Here is a 17,337-nt window from a genome sequence, read left to right on the forward strand (position 1 = left end):
ACTTAACTTTCGAAATTTTAGAATTTGGTTGGGCATTTGACACAGTGGTTAAGATGCTGCTAGGTATACCTCCATCCTATATTGGAGAGCTTGGATTCAAGTGCTGGATCATCTATATTTTTTTTTAGGATTTTTAAAAGAGAAGTTTTCCATCCTCTGGTTCACTCCCCACATGGCCCCAATGGCCTTAATGGCCTGGGGCTGGGCCAGGCCGAGGCCAGAAGTCAGGAGTTTCTTCCAGGTCTCCCACATGGTTGCAGGGCCCTAGCACTTGGGCCACCTTCCACTGCTTTCCCAGGCCAATAACAGGGAGCTGGATCAGAAATGGAGTAGCCAGGGTTTGAACTGGTGCCTATTAGGGATGCCGGTGTCACAGATAGCAGCTGTATCTGCTGTGCCACAATGCCAGCTCCCCAGCTCAAGCTTTTTATCCGGCTTCCTGCTGATGTCATCCTGGGAGGCAGCAGGTGATGGCTCAAGTACTTGGGTCCATGTCATGCACTTGGGAGACCTGGACTGAGTTCTAGGCTCCTGTCTTAATCTGGCCGAGCTCTGGCTGTGTTGTGGGCATTTGGGCAGTGAACCAGCAGATGAGTTACTTCTCTCTTCCTGCCTTTCAACAAAAATAGATAGATAGATAAAATGATTTAAAGATCCATAAGAACTTTTGCAGAACTTACTTGGAAAAAAAATGACGAACGCATGTTCTGTTTGGTGATGGTAGAATTTTCTTAAACCTGTCTTTATGTTTTGGTTGCTTTTGGTTGAAACATTAACATTTCTTAGAAAGCCATGTTTCCATTGAGGCTAGAGTGTGTTTTCCAGAAAAAAAAGGAAAAAACCACACTACAAGGTGTGGAAGGAAAACCCACATCCTTTTATTAATCTTGATGTTGCCTTTATTATTTGCTGTTCCTAACTGAGGGTGCGGTGGGTGTATTTCACTGGGTGAAGACTTTCCCGTAGAAAACAAGCTTCTGCACATGCCACGGACTCTGCGCGGCGTGAGGTTTGTGCAGCTTGGGCTCCAGAAGTCCCAGAAGTCTGTGCAGGAAGTGTGTGTGTGAAGGGCCAGAAGGGAACATGTTTAATTTGGGTAAAAGAGTACTGGTTTAGGGGAAGAGAACTTGTTATAACTGGGAAGCAACATTTAATCGTCAGTGGTAGGATTCATAGTTTTATTTGATGGTAAAAATAAAAGTGAAAACTTTATTGTTATGTGATTGTTCATGGTTAATGTCTGACATATTTTTTCTTTCTTAGCTTTCCAAACGATTACAAGAAAAAGGATGCAAAGTGGGAGACCTTCTGCAGGCTGTGCTTAAATATTATGAAGGGATGGAAAACACTTCCAGTGAGGAGAAAAGCAAGTCACTGTTTGATTGGCTCATGGAAAATGCATAGAAGAAATGCATACACCCCAAACCAGTATATTTTACTGCTTGTTTTGGGAGAGGGGAAAACAGATAAAGATGCTTAGGATGAAATTTGAATAGTAAATATTAACATTTTAACTGAATTGGGAGGAAAGTTAATAACAGCTTTTTAAGTGCTTTATGTCATCACACGATGTATATAGTTCATACTTTTGTAATTTCTGTCAAAATAGTACCTTCAGTTATTCTTCTGTACACATGTGCTGTGTGTTGAGACCCTAAGAATATGTATGTGAAGGCAGGTCTGGTGGGAGCTTTTTGGGCGTTGTCTTAACAGCGTTCTTGTGCATCTAAATTGTGCTGCTAGGAACTCTACTGAGGTGGCTGAGGAGAGGGTCCAGTGATGGTGTTAGTAATTTGCCCCTTTGCAAACAAATGGTTTCCAGTTAATAACTAGTCTGACATCAGAATACAAATCTGAGGCTAATTTTTGTTTCTGATAGATTTAGTCTTTTTGTTCTGCTTTTGAAAATCAGTTTTATTTTCATAGTTCAGCTGTAGGAAACTTTGTGATTCCTCTTAACTATTTAAAGCAGAAACATTGGTAGTTTAGATTTCTGTAAACACCATCAGTGATAGTTTCTCTGGCCTTTCATGCAGTTATCTTACTTGCCAATGATGCCAATCCTTCTGGTGTGGAAGTGTGTGTGTGTGCGTGTGTGTGTGTAAAGGTACTTCAGCCTTTACTAGTGGTTTGCTCCCTCGTTTTTTTTGTTCTTTTTCTAGTTAAAAATCTGCTGTGCTGTTAATATTAAAAAGGTGCTTTAAAAGGAAAATGTCTATAAAGATTGTGCAGTAAGAAGTTTTTTTTTTCCTTTTTGACAATTTTGGATCCCCAGCTTATCCTGTCGATGAAAATTCAAGTTGCAAAACATGTTGAAATTTTAATATTTAATTTTAATATAGAAGAGCATTTAAAGAAGCCCAAGAGTGACTTTCATTGTTGGATTTTTGAGAAAAGCTCTTCATTTTACCAAGGATAATTTTTTTCTAAAAATATTGGGATCCCCTTCTACCTCTGTCCAGCAGATAGAATTTATTTGCGGTTGTGAAGTTCTCTGATGTGGTCTCTCTCTGCTCTGCATTTTTCCTACTGCTTTGTCTTTGGAACCTGCAAGCTGACGTGACTTGGTGACCAGGATTATGTCTCTGTTTTGTGTGTATGGATATCTCTATGTACATTTCTGGTTCTCCCACTAGTGGATTTTGTAATGTAGGATAAGTTGCTTTTCCTGGGGCTTTGATTTTTGCTCCACCATGTTTTCTTTTTTCCTGAGCACTGACTATAGAGGCCGCACAAAATATAGAAGACACAGCACCTGCCAGGGAGTAGGGAATAAAGGCACTTACATTACATGTGAATTAATAATTATACTAGAGAAACGTAATTTATAGTAAAAGATTCAAATTTGCTTTTTAAGAAAAATCCCCAAAGCTATTTAAATATTTGGTGGTTACACTGTAAGCTTTGATTTATCTCAATTTAAGATACAGAAATAAGACTATACCTTAAACGTCGATTTTCCTAAAATGTCCTCAAGTATTGTTTAAGGTGGAGAGATATAGGGAATATATAATCAGAATTGTTTCTGCCTTTAGCTTTTCAGAACTTTTAAGCTGTGACAGCATCAAGGAGGGGTATTTAGATGATAGGACTAGGCATGTTGCTCTTGTTAATTATAACATGGATTAATTGATTATTAAATGTAGAGTATATTTTTACAAGTATCTAACTTGTTGAATTTGTTGCTCTTGTTAATTATAACATGGATTAATTGATCATTAAATTTAGAGTACATTTTATAAGTATCTAATGTCAAATTGTGTCTAGTAACTTGGGTTTGATTAACAGCAAAACTGAGTTCTGAATTTCTTTTATACTAAAGTGACAGTACATTAGTTTTGTAAAACTTTCTGTGCTTGAGAACGTTTTTTATGTTAATGACTTAATCATTTTTAGGTAAGGTTTGCCTCATGTTCTTACTTCCTTTGCATTTCGCTGGATCTGTGCTGGGTTTAGAGTTCCCTTATTTAACCACTACATAATGACAGATGAGTCACTAGGCATTAGCATTCGTGGTTAAAATAATCATGGAACTCCACACTGAGGAAATTCAATGCAGGGGCAGAGACCTTGTGGAAGGGCCTTGACATGGTGGCAGATGTGAAAAGAAGCTTGAGTTAAGCTTCCTTATACAGAGAGCAAACATTTAAATTTAAAGCAGTATCTTACGTAGAGTCTAAACTTTCTTTAAAGGCACTTTGTATTTTCCCAAAGACTTTCCAGATCTGTTTGGTTGCTCAGTCTGTGGAGGACAGCTCTGACTTTATTACAAATCTGCTTGATGTGTTTATATTGTGGCATTGTAATATTGCCATTCTACACATTTTGGCTCCATGAAATATGTCTTATTCAGTACTGTTAAAGTTGTGATGTGCATTGAGCTGAATTCTGTTTACCAGTTTCAAAACCATCCTGTGATCTGTGGAAAGGAAGTAAGACCTCTGAAATGGGGTTTTCAGAGCATTTATTTCAGATGAAATGCCATGTTCTTTTCTTAAGCCAACTTTAAATTACATTTATATTTTTGGTATTATGATGTTGATTTTGAAAATATTTCCTGATTTATACAAAAGAAGTGACTTATTTACAAATCAAAAAGAAAATGACTGTCTCTTTGGTGTTTGATATGACTTAATGGCATTCGAAAACCTTTGAGAGTGTTCACTCAGTGAATATATGTAGAACATCTTTATATTCTGAATAGTGTTCCACTGATCCTTTCAGACATTTGATATGAATTCAGTTTTGCTTAAATAAGGATTTTATTTGCTGTTAGAATTTAATTAAGTGTACTTATGTAGAAAGTGAAAGTTTACTTATTTGATTTTTTTTTAGGTGATTTTGACATTAGTACACATTTCCCAAATGTACAATTTAATCTTGATTTCTTATCAGAGTCCAGACTCAAATGTCTACTTATAAATGTATTCTTCCACAGTACTATTGTCAGTTTCCCTTCGGTATATCACTGAAAATTTTATGTCTCCAAAGGGAACTTGCCATAGACTTTTTTTTTTTTTCTAATGACACATCCATACTCAGGGTGTAGGAAAAATATGTTCCATTAAAACCCTATTCACCTGTCACCAGCACAAGAGAATGAGAGCTTTAATGGAAATCAGAAAAATTGTACTAAAGTGAAATGCATTTTCTTCTCATTTTCAGCAAAAACCCTGTAAGCATTTACTCATTGACTGTATTCCTGCTCTGAAGATGCAGATACAGTGTTAGTCACTCACGTCACTTTATTTATTTATTTTTTTTACCATCCATGTACATTCCTTTCATTTGGGTAGTAGTTGTAGTTCCAGGGCTTTTGCTTTGTTTTTGTTGTAATGTTTGAATTCTATTTAATATCAGGTTCTAATATTGCTACCTTTGGTTCCTTGTGCAGTGTTAAAAGTAATACACATTCTTGTTTCATACACCAGATATATAACAAAAGCAGCTTTGTGTAACTATAGCTGTTTATTTGGCTATGCCCAGTTACTACATTAAGATCTCATACTGTGTAACGTAACTTTGGTTTGCTTTTCAGTAATTTAATATGTTCTCTTTCCAAAATATGAACTTCAAGATTCACTAAAGTTTTGTTTTAGCAGTGGTTCAAAAATTCACAAATTGCTTTTGTAATAATTTGCAGTTAATTATTCCTTTATCTTACAATTGTTTAAGCCTGTGATCTTTCCTCTCCCAACTAAGAATGTTTCAATAAATATAAGAAATGCCTAGGTGTGGTTTTCATTCTGTAATGTTTTGTACTCATCTAAAACAAAGGCATATTTGTGGGACTGTTAACAATGGAAGACACATAAAAATATCTAAATGTTCATATCATGTTTTTTTAAAGTAGTTTTTATTTTTAAAAAATTTTACTTAAGATTGAGGAACATAGTGGTACTTCCCACTCTACCTTCCCTCCTGCCCATGCTCCCACCCTTTTCCTCTTCCCTCTCCTATTTCCACTCTAAATTTTTACAAAAATCTATTTTCAGTTTACTTTATACTCCTAAGATTAACCCTATACAGTAAGTAAAAAGTTCAACAAATAGTATGAAGAAAAAAAAAACAAAACACTGTTCCTCAGGAGTAGAGACAAAGGATGTAAACAGTCATCAAATCTCAAAATGTCAGTTTTATTCCAATACATTATGTTTTAGGTACTCTATTAGTTATCACAGATTAGGGAAAACTTATGGTATCTGTCTTTCTGGGATTGGCTTATTTCACTAAGTATAATGGTTTGCAGTTGCATCCATTTTGTTGTAAAATACATTGTTGTTGTTGTTGTTGTTTTTTTTTTTTTACCACTGAATAGTATTCCATGGTGTATCCTGTATATATATACCATAGTTTCTTTATCCATTCATCAGTTGATGAACATTTGGGTTGATTCCATATCTGAGCTACAGTGAACATAGGAGTACAGATAACTCTTTTATATGCTGATTTAATTTCCCTTGGGTAAGTTCCCAGGAGCGGGATTGCTGGGTCATATGATAGATCTATTTTCAGATTTCTGAGATATCTCCATACTGTCTTCCACAGTGGCTGCAGCAGTTTACATTCCCACCAACAGTGGATTTAGGGTACCTTTTCCCCCACATCCTTGCCAGCATTTTGATTTCTATATGAAAGCCATTCTAACTAGGATGAGGTGAAACCTCATTGTGGTTTTGATTTGCATTTCGCTGATGGCTAGTGATCCTGAGCATTTTTTCATGTGTTTGTTGGCAATTTGAATTTCCTCTTTTGAAAAATGCCTGTTCAAGACCTTTGCCCATTTTTTCACTGGATTGTTTTGTTGTTGTTGAGTTTCTTCAGTTCTTTATAGATTCTGGATATTAATCTTTTATCAGTTTCATGGTTTGTAAACATTTTCTCCCATTCTGTCTGTTGCCTCTTCACTTTGTTTTTTGCAGTGCAGATGCTTCTCAGCCTAATGTAATCCCATTTGTCGATTTTGGCTTTGATTGCTTATGCTTCTGGATTCTTTTCCAAGAAGCCTTTGCCTATGCCAGTGCACACCATGGTTTTTGAGAACAGGTAGAGGTAGACAGAGACAGAGAGAAAGGTCTTCCTTTTCCATTGGTTTCCCCCACCACCACCACCACCAAATGGCCTCTACGGTTGGTGCACTGCGCCAATCCGAAGCCAGGAGTCAGGTGCTTCCTCCTGGTCTCCAATGTGGGTGCAGGGCCCAAGCACTTGGGCCATCCTCCACTGCCTTCCTGGGCCACAGCAGAGAGCTGGACTGGAAGAGGAGCAACCGGAACAGAATCCAGCGCCCCAACCGGGACTAGAACTCAGGGTGCCGGCACCACAGGCGGAAGATTAGCCAAATGAGCCGTGGCGCCGGCCTATATGGAACATTTTTAATTGGATGCTGGATTCTACCCACTTATAGGCACCTAAATAAAGCAAGCATAAGTGACTTTAAAAGCTGATTCCCAGTCTGTTTTGGATTGAATGCAAAGTATAGTATTATGGTTGCCTTGAATATGAACATGGTTTGAGCGCTCATTCCATAGTATATAGAGATCATACTTGTTCCTTTTTTATTTTATTTAACTTTTTTATTTATTTAACTGATAGAGTTAGAGAGAAATCTTCCGTCTGCTGATTCACTCCCAAAACAACCACAACAACCAGGGTTTGACCAAGCTGAATCCAGGAGCCAGCAGCCTTTTCCAGATCTCCCACTGTGGGTACAGGTACCCAAACAGTTGGGCCATCCTCTGCTGCTTTCTCAGGCACATTAACATGGAGTTGGGTCAGAAATAGAGCAGCTGGGACTCAAACTAGTGCCCATATTGGATGCCGGCATTGTGGGTGGTGGTCTAACCCACTATACCACAATGCTGGCTCCTATAGATTGTTTTTCTGTTACATATGCATGCAATACTACAAGTTAACTGCTGCTGTAATACTAAAATACTAAAAGTTAACTGCTGCTGCTGTTTTTTTTTTTTTTTGTCTTATTTTTTTTGCTTTTTAAATAAACCTTTTAGGGCTGGCGCTGTGGCACAGTGGGTTAATGCCCTGGCCTGAAGCGCCAGCATCCTATATGGGCACCGGTTCAAGACCCTGCTGCTCCACTTCCAATCCAGCTCTCTGCTATGGCCTGGGAAAGCAGTAGAAGATGGCCCAAGTCCTTGGGCCCCTGCACCCACGTGGGAGACCAGGAAGAAGCTCCTGGCTTCTGGCTTCAAATCGGCACGGCTCTGGCTGTTGCAGCCAATTGGGGAGTGAACTATCGGATGGAAGACCTCTCTCTCTACCTCTCCTCTCTCTGTGTAACTCTGACTTGCAAATAAATAAATAAAAATCTTTTAAAAAATAATGATGGTTTTAGGTGCACAGCAAAATTGTGTATAAACTGCATAATTCCCACATACAAGTGCCCCTGCATTTACTCTCCAGTCTCCATGTGGGCACTTGCAACAGTGGTATTTCTGTAGTCTCCGAATCCACATTGAGATACTGTCGTCAGTCAGAGTCCATAGTTCATATTATGGTTTTCTATTGGTATTGCTCATTCATGGTTTTGGATAGATGTATAATATGTTCCACCATGGTAGTATACAAATAGTTTCAATGCCCTATCATGAAACGAGAGCAAATTTAGATTTCTGTGAATGTTTCAAAACGCTAGGAGGTAGCAGCAGTGGGAAGGCTTGGATAGGAGTGTATACCACATACTAAGAAAGCAGTTTAAGAATTTTAAATGTTGACAAAGCGTGAGATTCCATAGAGTGTAATTCTAGAAAGGAAAAATGGCCCCACTGGAGTGGGAAGTATGGCGGTGTGTAGTTGAACACTTTTGCAGTTGGGGTCACTTGAGATTGGTATCTTAGCTAGGATAGAGCTTGAGAAATTAACCTCAAATCTTTGATAAACGGAGAGGTGTTGTGTCAGTGATGAACACTGCATGATGCTGGTGCAGCATCATGTTTATAGCGGGAATAGTAGAGTATCCTTTGTAATTCTGTAACCTCACTCTCATTTTACTTTGGTGCTCTATGCCAGAGGGTCACATTTTAGACTGGAAAGAATGAAAAACCCATTCAAGAGATTGAAACCCTAGCGTTCACTTCAGCTCTTCCCCTTGCCCTTTTAAACAGACACCTGAATGAATTTCTTAGCTTACAGCAAGTGGTTAAAGCTGGACTCCAGGCTGGCGCCATGGCTCAATAGGCTAATCCTCCGCCTTGCAGCACCAGCACACCAGGTTCTAGTCCCGGTCGGGGTGCCAGATTCTGTCCCAGTTGCTCCTCTTCCAGGCCAGCTCTCTGCTGTGGCCCAGGAATGCAGTGGAGGATGGCCCAAGTGCTTGGGCCCTGCACCCCATGGGAGATCAGGAGAAGCAAGCCACAGCGCGCCGGCCGCAGCGGCTATTGGGGGGTGAACCAATGGAAAAAGGAAGACCTTTCTCTCTCTCTCACTGTCCACTCTACCTGTCAAAGAAAAAAAAAACCACACACACACAAAAAACCCAACTGGATTCCAGTGTGCTGCATTCTGTCCAGTGATAATGTTTGACATGGGGTTGGATCATTTTTTAAAAAATTAATTACCCACACTTAAAAATGAGATTTCACATTTAAATGCGTCTTATATTCTGAGCTTCTTGAAAAGTTGAAGCTCTAGAACATTGGTTAGCCTTTTTTCCTGCTTAATGTGGCAACAGTTTGGCAGGATCTGAATAATAATTAGTCTCTTCAAGTGCTAGAGTCGGTTTTTGCCTCTGTTGTAACTTACTCTGGGACCTTCATTTCTACTGTCTGTTGGGGGACCCCTGACTTAAAGCAGATGAAAGCTACTAGAATTAAGTCCAGGGATAGAAGAGGGAAAGTATAAAACTAAACACACTCAGCTATGTGAAAGTAAATCTATGCCCATGGTATTTTGTGAGTGAAAAAACCTTGATGAATTTTTTTACAAAGCAGAGAGATCATGAGTGTGCTTTGAAAAACTGAACAACATTCTAGCAACTCTTCCATTTCTAGAATTCAAAGAGTGGAGAAGCATTCCAAAAAGTGTAGACTTGGTTAGTTAATGGCTCCTGAGCAGGAAGCAAGTAGTAACTGTTCAAAGCATAGTTTTCTTTAAGTATGTGAAGAAGGGAGAACCAGCATGGACGTATCAAGGGCAGACTATAGATTTACATCTCATCTTCAGAATTATTCTCATGGCGTATTAGAATACTAGAGACATAGTTCAAGGGCACTTCAGAACCTCACAGGAAGATGGAATTAAAGGATGTTTATTTTCGTGCAAAAATTTTAAGTCCATGCATAGTTTGTTCATAATATGTATTTTCCACAGATGTCTTGAAGTGCCCCATATATAGATTTTAATGATGTGTTTTCTGTGGCGAGAAAGAGTAAATGACTGTGGCTTACTAACATTTTGAGAGTGTATTCCTAAGACCTGTGGTTAATATAGATCTTATCTCCCTGGAGGTCAGCATGGTGAAATGTCAGAAGCCCGTTCATGTACAGTCTTTTTGTATAGCTGTGAAGATTTTGCTGGAATATGCTGGGCAGGGGTGTTGATGGTTCTGGGCATTCTGCTGAACAATACAGTAACCATATGGAGGGATAATGTCCCAACAGAAGAGAAATAAACTAGGGGAGCAGTGAGGGATTTGAATCTATTCTCTTTGGCCTGTGAACATGAATCATGGGTTTGACATTTGCCTCCAGGTGTGGGAAGGTTCTTTATTTACGTATTGCCCTTTTATAACTATGGGTTTGAACATTTTCTTCCAGATACTATATTTTCATGGCTTTCTTGACACAAGCTTCATTCTTTCCCTGTCATTTATATAAAATTCTGTGAATCCAGGTTATCTAAAAATATGGGAACTGATACAAGAGGTCTCATAGGGCGTAAAATGCTGTGGGCTCCTGAAAAAGTCACAACAAGGCCACAACAGAAAAGAAAAGTAAAAGCTGCTGCCAAAACTACTGATACCTGCAATCTACCTCTTACTTCCTTTCTGTTAGCATGAGTGGCTGTGCGATGGGTGAGCATGGTGTAGGGAGGTTATAATGTTATAATGGCTTTTCCAGTCTCTGAGGCTCTTCCTTTGAGGCTGACTTCAGTGGGTAGTGGCAAATAAAAGGGATATTAGTTAAGCTGTCTAAGCTGGCATAACCCAGTGGACGTCTTCACTACCCTTGAACTCTTTTAAGAAGCCATGGCTTCCACAAGGTGCACAGAGCTGGTGGCATGCAGTCAGTGTGGTGAATGAGAGCTCCAGTGAGGCCTCAAAAGGCCCAAACGGCTAAGTGCTCTGATAAGGTCTGGAGGGTGAATTCTAGGTCTTGGGTAGGGGAAAGCTCCCAAGGCTGATAGCATTGTTCCAAGAGGCTGCAGGGAGAGAAAGCAGGCTAGTGCCAGTGACCTGTTAGGAGTGGGAATACGTGTTTTTCCTTTTGCTCTACAAGTTTTCTTTTTTCAGCATTTAATTCCTTTTGAGATAACATTTTTAATTTATGTTATAGTCAAAGGCTTAATGCCCCACTAAATAAAGAATTCAACAAATAAAAAACCAAAAAGACCATAGTTCAGCAGGAATATAGGCAGGGGCTTAAAGCAATAATCAGGTGAAAAGATGCTCAACTTCACCCATAAACAGTAAATTTTAAAATAGCCACAAATCATTAAAATGTTTAAATGAAAAAAATAAAACTGCCTCTGTCTCCCAGCCCCCCCCCCCATAACTCTTCCTTCAAGTAAATCTTGAAAAAACTTTAAAAGTTAAAAAAAAAAAATGGGTTGTGTTGTGCAGTGGGTTAAGCCTATGCCCATCCCACCAGTTTGAGTCCTAGCTGCTGTGCTTCTGATCCACTCCCTGCTAATAATGCCTGGGAAGACAGCAGAGGCTGATCTGGGGGCTTTGGCCCCTGCCACCCACATGGGAGACCTAGTGAGTCCTTGATGTCTTAATAGCTGTCTTATCCTTTAGAATGATGTTTTAATAGTTTATCCAACATTCCTTCTCAGGCAACCACTCTTTTTTTTTTTTTTTTTTTTTTTTTGGACAGGCAGAGTGGACAGTGAGAGAGAGAGAGAGAAAGGTCTTCCTTTTTTCCATTGGTTCACTCTCCAATGGCCGCTGCGGCCGGCGCGCCACGCTGATCCGAAGCCAGGAGTCAGGTGCTTCTCCTGGTCTCTCATGGGGTGCAGGGCCCAAGCACTTGGGCCATCCTCCACTGCACTCTCGGGCCACAGCAGAGAGCTGGACTGGAAGAGGAGCAACCGGGACAGAATCTGGCACCCTGACCAGGACTAGAACCTGGGGTGCCTAGTGAGCCACAGCGCTGGCCTCTTAATATTTTTAATTACATATAAAACTTCTACTAGTTTTTGCTTATTTCTTTGCCATTAGTGCCTTTTTATTTTCTCTTACATCTTTTTGGAAGGGGTATATGTATATAGAACTCCAAAAGGTGTAAGAAAGTGCAGTGACAAGTGTCCATCTTCCTGCTCTACTGCTACGAAGCACCGCCTCCAGGAGACAACTACTCCATAGTTTCTGCTTTGAGGATGACATGCTATATGGACTTTCCAAAGCTTGGGTGGGCTCTTGTAATTGATTGGTGGATGTAAATTTGCAAGTGTCAAAAAATAGGGAGTGACAACCACAGTCATTTAGTCAGGTGTGTGGTGACTTCTGTGGGAGAAGGATATATAGGAAGCTCCTATGGCTCAAAACTTCTGCTTTTTTACTTGCGTTGTGAAACTTTCTGTATGGAGTTTGTACAATTCAGTATATACATTTCATATAACAGTTGCATGTGCATACACGCACACACACCCCAAAACACAACTGTAAGACCGATTGTCTTTTTTTTTTTTTTTTTTTTCAATTCCTGTTTATTTTTGCCTCTTGGGGCAATGTCATCTTTTCAACATGAAAAAAAAAAAAAAAAAAAAAAAAAAAAAAAAAAAAAAAAAAAGCAAGTTCAATACAAAATAGAAATCTGAAGTGTGGGACAAAACTAAAGGAACAGGGGCAAGAACAGCCAAGGAGGAGCTGAGATGTCGCCTACAGAAGGCTGTCCTGTCCCCTCTGCTCTAGGGAGCGACTCACTCCTGCAGGGGCAGGGATGGATGGGGGTGGGGGGATAGGGGGGTGGGGTGTGGAGGTGGGAAAAGGCAGGGAGGGCGTTTCTGGAGGCTCAGGGACCAAGGCTGGCCTTCCTCCTTGAGTCTCTTTCATCAGAGGAAAGGCAGGAATGGAGCATGTGAGACAGGGAGCAAGAGCTCAGGACAGAGCCTGGAGGGAGACTGGAAACAGAGATAATACTGTTAACACCCCCAAAGCCCAGACAGATCGTGAGATACCTGAAGCAAAGATTTCCTCCCTGGCAGGGGCTCCGACCTCTTTTCTCTCTTATCTAGTACTTGGGCTTATGGAGAATTATTTTGGAAACAGAAGGGAAATATTAACTAAACAGATGGGAGCAGTGGGCACCAGAAAGAAACACATGGCAGGATTTGGGTTTCCCAGAGTGGAGAGACTGAGAGGAGACATTCAACAAACAAAGATTTATTGAGCTCCTACTATGTGCCAGGCACTGTTCTAGATCCCCCTCCCCAAAAGGAAAAAGAGAGAGGCAGTAACACAAATTCTGAGGGAGAGGATGGGGCAGCTGAGGGGGCCTCCCCGAAATCCTCCCCCTCTTCCGCGGTGGCATCCTGGTACTGCTGGTACTCGGACACCAGGTCGTTCATGTTGCTCTCGGCCTTGGTGAACTCCATCTCGTCCATGCCCTCGCCCGTGTACCAGGGCAGGAAGGCCTTGCACCAGAACATGGCCGTGAACTGCTCCGAGATGCGCTTGAACAGCTCCTGGATGGCCGTGCTGTTGCCGATGAAGGTGACTGCCATCCTGAGGCCCCGGGGCGGGATGTCGCACACGGCCGTCTTCACATTGTTGGGGATCCACTCCACGAAGTAGCTGCTGAAGGTGTTCATGATGCGGTCGGGGTACTCTTCCCGGATCTTGCTGATGAGCAGGGTGCCCATGCCAGAGCCTGAGCCACTGCCCAGCGAGTGGGTCAGCTGGAAGCCCCGCAGGCAGTCACAGCTCTCAGCCTCCTTCTGCACCACGTGGAGCACTGAGTCGACCAGCTCCGCCCCCTCTGTGTAGTGGCCCTTGGCCCAGTTGTTGCCTGCCCCGGACTACCAAAAACAAAGTTGTCTGGTCTGAAGATCTGGCCGAAAGGCCCTGGTTCCCGGTTCTAGATCTACCAGGACAGCACGAGGGACGGATTTGCCACCTGTGGCTTCGTTGTAGTACACGGAGATGCGGTCCAGCTGCAGGTCGCTGTCCCCATGGTAGGTGCCGGTGGGGTCGATGCTGTGCTCACCTCCCAGAACTGCGGGCGTGGCGGAGGGAAGAGCCCCTGTCAGCCACGCGCCCCTCGTTTCCACCGCAGACGCGAGCAGAGCGGCCCTAAAAGTCCTTAAGGTGCTGGCCGCGCCCTTCCCGGCACTCAGCCACAGCCTGGGGTGGGAACGTGGCGCGACCGTGCGGCCCCGGCATTCCGAGCGCCGCGTGAGTGGGGATCCACCAACCAATTGTCTTTAAAAACCACCAGAGACGGCCCGCGCCAGCTCACTAGGCTAATCCTCTGCCTGCGGCACCGGCACCCCGGGTTCTAGTCTCGGTTGGGGCACCGGATTCTGTCCCAGTTGCTCCTCTTCCAGTCCAGCTCTCTACTGTGGCCCGGGAGTGCAGTGGAGGATGGCCCAAGTCCTTGGGCTCTGCACCCGCATGAGAGACCAGGAGAAAGCACCTGGCTCCTGGCTTTGGACCGGCGCAGCACGCCGGCGGTAACAGCCATTTGGGGGGTGAACCAACGGAAGGAAGACCTTTCTCTCTGTCTCTCTCTCATACTGTCTACCTCTGCCTGTCAAAGGAAAAAACAAAAAACCACCAGAGACTGTACAGATGAATTATCTGCAAAACAAAATTGATCTAGTGGTCTGCTTAACGCTTATGATAGGGGTAGATGTTTGACTCAGTGGTTAAGACGCTGTTTGGGACACCCACATCTCATAACAGGGTACCTAGGTTTAACTCCCAGCCCCACTCCCCGTTCCATCTTCCTGCTAATGCAGACCCTGGGACACAACAGAGCTAGCTCACGTAGTTGAGTCCCTGCCACCCACGGAGGAGACTTGGATTGAGTTCCTGGCTCCTGACTTGGGTCTGGCCCAGGCCTGGCTGTTCTATGCATTTGGAAATTGAAGCAGTGAATGGAAAATCTCTGCCTGTCTGTCTCTCCCTGTCTTTCCAATAAAAGAAAAATAAGGCTTTAAGTACTGGGTTAAGAAAAAGTTGTTTGTAAGAGTTCATATCTTTCTAAACTATTTGTCAGGAGTGGATGCCCCTTTAAGGTAATTTCCAATAGATTGAAAGTTTACAGCGAACTGTGTTGGAAAAGAGTGCTTATGTAAGAAGGGACTCAAGCTCGTAAGGAAATAATGAAGAAGCATGGTTTGAGAGAGAAAATGAGAGACGGTGATGTCCCAAATGCAGTCATACTCAACAGAATTCCTATTCCCCATCAATGGCAAGCACTTCCATATGACTGGCTCCAGTATCAGCCCTGTTGTCATTAGTCCTAGTTTTCACGGTGAGTTTCTACCCACTGAACATTGCGGTAATGTCTGGGTCTGTCAGGCCTATTAAACCACACCATCCCACAATACTTTAAAACATATATAAAATACCAATCAAAACACCTGTCATAGAACATAGAAACAACTGTTTTCTGGTTGGTATATTTCATTCTAGGTCCCCCGAAGTGTATACATACACATATACATACAAATATATAAATATAATAAAATTGAAAATTATTTCAGAAACGTTTGTCCACTTTTTAAAACCATGAACTTTTTTTTTTTTCTTTGAACTTTTCAAGTTTGGTAATTGATGAATCTGGTCACTTTCTTGACTAGAGATTTCTCAGAGCCTTTCATTCTGCTTTATGGTTGTGTTTCCTTTTTACTCCTATGTGGTGCTGCTGTGAATTTCAAGCTGATACAACTGACAGTCTTTACAATCTAAGAATTTTAAGTAGATCTTTTGAGAAGGACAATATGTCAGGAGAATCTCAGGTTGGCTTCCAGAAACCAGGCGCAAGTATTTATTCTGTCAGCTTAACTGTGGTTTTCCTCTTTCCTTTCCTTCATTCTAATTCTGCCCATCAAGAGCTCACAGTAATAGATACTATTTCTTGTGTGCTTTTCATGCCCCTCAGAACATGATGTGAACAGAAAGTTCCAGAAAAAACAAATGTGCTTTCCAAGCTCTAGGCCCCTTTTGCCCATTGTCAAGTGTTTCCCCTTGCTCTCTCACCATTTTATACTCTAGTATATCTCAAACCAAGCTCATCCTGCCCAGCAAACGTGCACCTCCTCCTGTGCACCATGCATTATCCTAGCCGCTCAAATTTGACTTCTTTCAATGGTTGCTTAATTATCTCAGACCCCCTTCCTCTCCACCCTGACTCCCTTATCTGAGGGGGAAGATGGAGATGGTGATACAGGAGAAACAGGAGAGATGGCAGGTGTCAGGGAAAGTCTTCCATTCAGAAGGATGTGGAGAGAAAGTAAAATGTTCAAAGGTCTGTAGGGGAGTGGATAGTGAGATACAATGGAAACCTGTACTCCACAGCCATCAGAGACAGCCAGTAAAGATCTAACTTGCTTCTCAGTGATTTTGAAGAGGTGTAGTGCTAATCATTGCTACATTATGTATTTGATAGTATGTGCTGAGTATGACAAAATGGAGATGGCATTGTAATATCCAGGAGTCACTGAGGGATGAGCTACTTTTCATGATTAAATAGTCTGTAAGGTAAGTTAAGGGAAATCTCAGTAAATCAGTATTGTATGTGTCGGACCCTCACCAGCAAGGGTCCAACGCAGTCACGACACGGTCACTGTTCATCGGTTCTCAAGGAACTTTCATCCTTTCTCGGTTCTCCATAAACTTTTACTTGTGGGGGCAGAAGGAAAGTGGGGAGGAGAAAAGAAGAGGAGGGATCGTGGTGGCGGCCGCCAGCAGCGGTGGCTGCGCCGGCCTGCCCAGATCCCAATGTCCCTTTATGCTGATATTGTCCAATCAGATGAAAGGGCGCATATAGCCTCAGGTCGAAAGTTCATCTGTTTCACCTGGTTCTTCCTAGTTTATGCAGAGTCCATTCTGTTTCATCTGCTTCACCTGGTTGTTTTCGTAGGCCTTGTGGTCGACCGATTGCTGCAAACTATGTAGATGAGGTTCCCACAGGTGGCCAGCCTGCTGTTCCCCACAGTATGGACTTCCAGTTTAACTGGTTACGGCAGATGACACCTGCTCAGCCTTCTCAGTGGGAACAACTGAACATTCTGGATCAAATGTTGAAAAGTCTTAAATGTATTGATGGACTAAAATGAACACAAGTAATATGCAGGCCAAAACCCTAGTGAAGTAGAAATTCAGAGCTGCAGTCAGGCGGTAAAGCCAACCTTGGCTTTGAAGACGCTCCACCAAATGAACCTGAGGTTCAGGGTTGCTTAGCCAATGGCGTATAGGAAGAAGCTGGTCTATCTGAACTCTTGGGAGAGGGGCCGGTGCTATGGTGCAGTGGCTCAGTGGGTTAAAGTCCTAGCCTGAAGCGCCGGCATTCCATATGAGCGCTGGTTCTAGTCTCTGCTGCTCCTCTTCCAACCCAGCTCTCTGCTATGGCCTGGGAAAGCAGTAGAGGATGACCCAAGTCCTTGGGCCCCTGCACCCATGTGGGAGACCCGGAAGAAGCTCCCTGGTTT

At 42.3% G+C, this 17,337-nt stretch overlaps 1 protein-coding gene and 1 pseudogene across 8 annotated transcripts in view; one reads left to right on the forward strand and one right to left on the reverse strand.

Moving 5' to 3' along the window:
* AKAP11 (A-kinase anchoring protein 11) overlaps positions 1 to 5,242 on the forward strand; it is a 58,033-nt gene extending 52,791 nt beyond the window's left edge. For 7 of the 8 annotated variants that reach the window (XM_062194126.1, XM_062194125.1, XM_062194128.1 and 4 more), the window contains one exon: positions 1,264 to 5,242. In XM_062194126.1, coding sequence (XP_062050110.1) covers positions 1,264 to 1,404 — 141 coding nt within the window. In that variant the 3' untranslated portion in view covers positions 1,405 to 5,242. The remainder of the gene's footprint in view (positions 1 to 1,263) is intronic. The other variant, XM_062194129.1, reaches the window with a different exon arrangement.
* A 7,835-nt stretch (positions 5,243 to 13,077) lies between these two features.
* On the reverse strand, positions 13,078 to 14,624 carry LOC133762084 (tubulin beta chain-like; annotated as a pseudogene).
* Positions 14,625 to 17,337: the final 2,713 nt, after the last annotated feature.

This window comes from Lepus europaeus, chromosome 6 (genome assembly GCF_033115175.1).
Source record: "Lepus europaeus isolate LE1 chromosome 6, mLepTim1.pri, whole genome shotgun sequence".
In the NCBI taxonomy this organism is placed as follows: domain Eukaryota; kingdom Metazoa; phylum Chordata; class Mammalia; order Lagomorpha; family Leporidae; genus Lepus; species Lepus europaeus.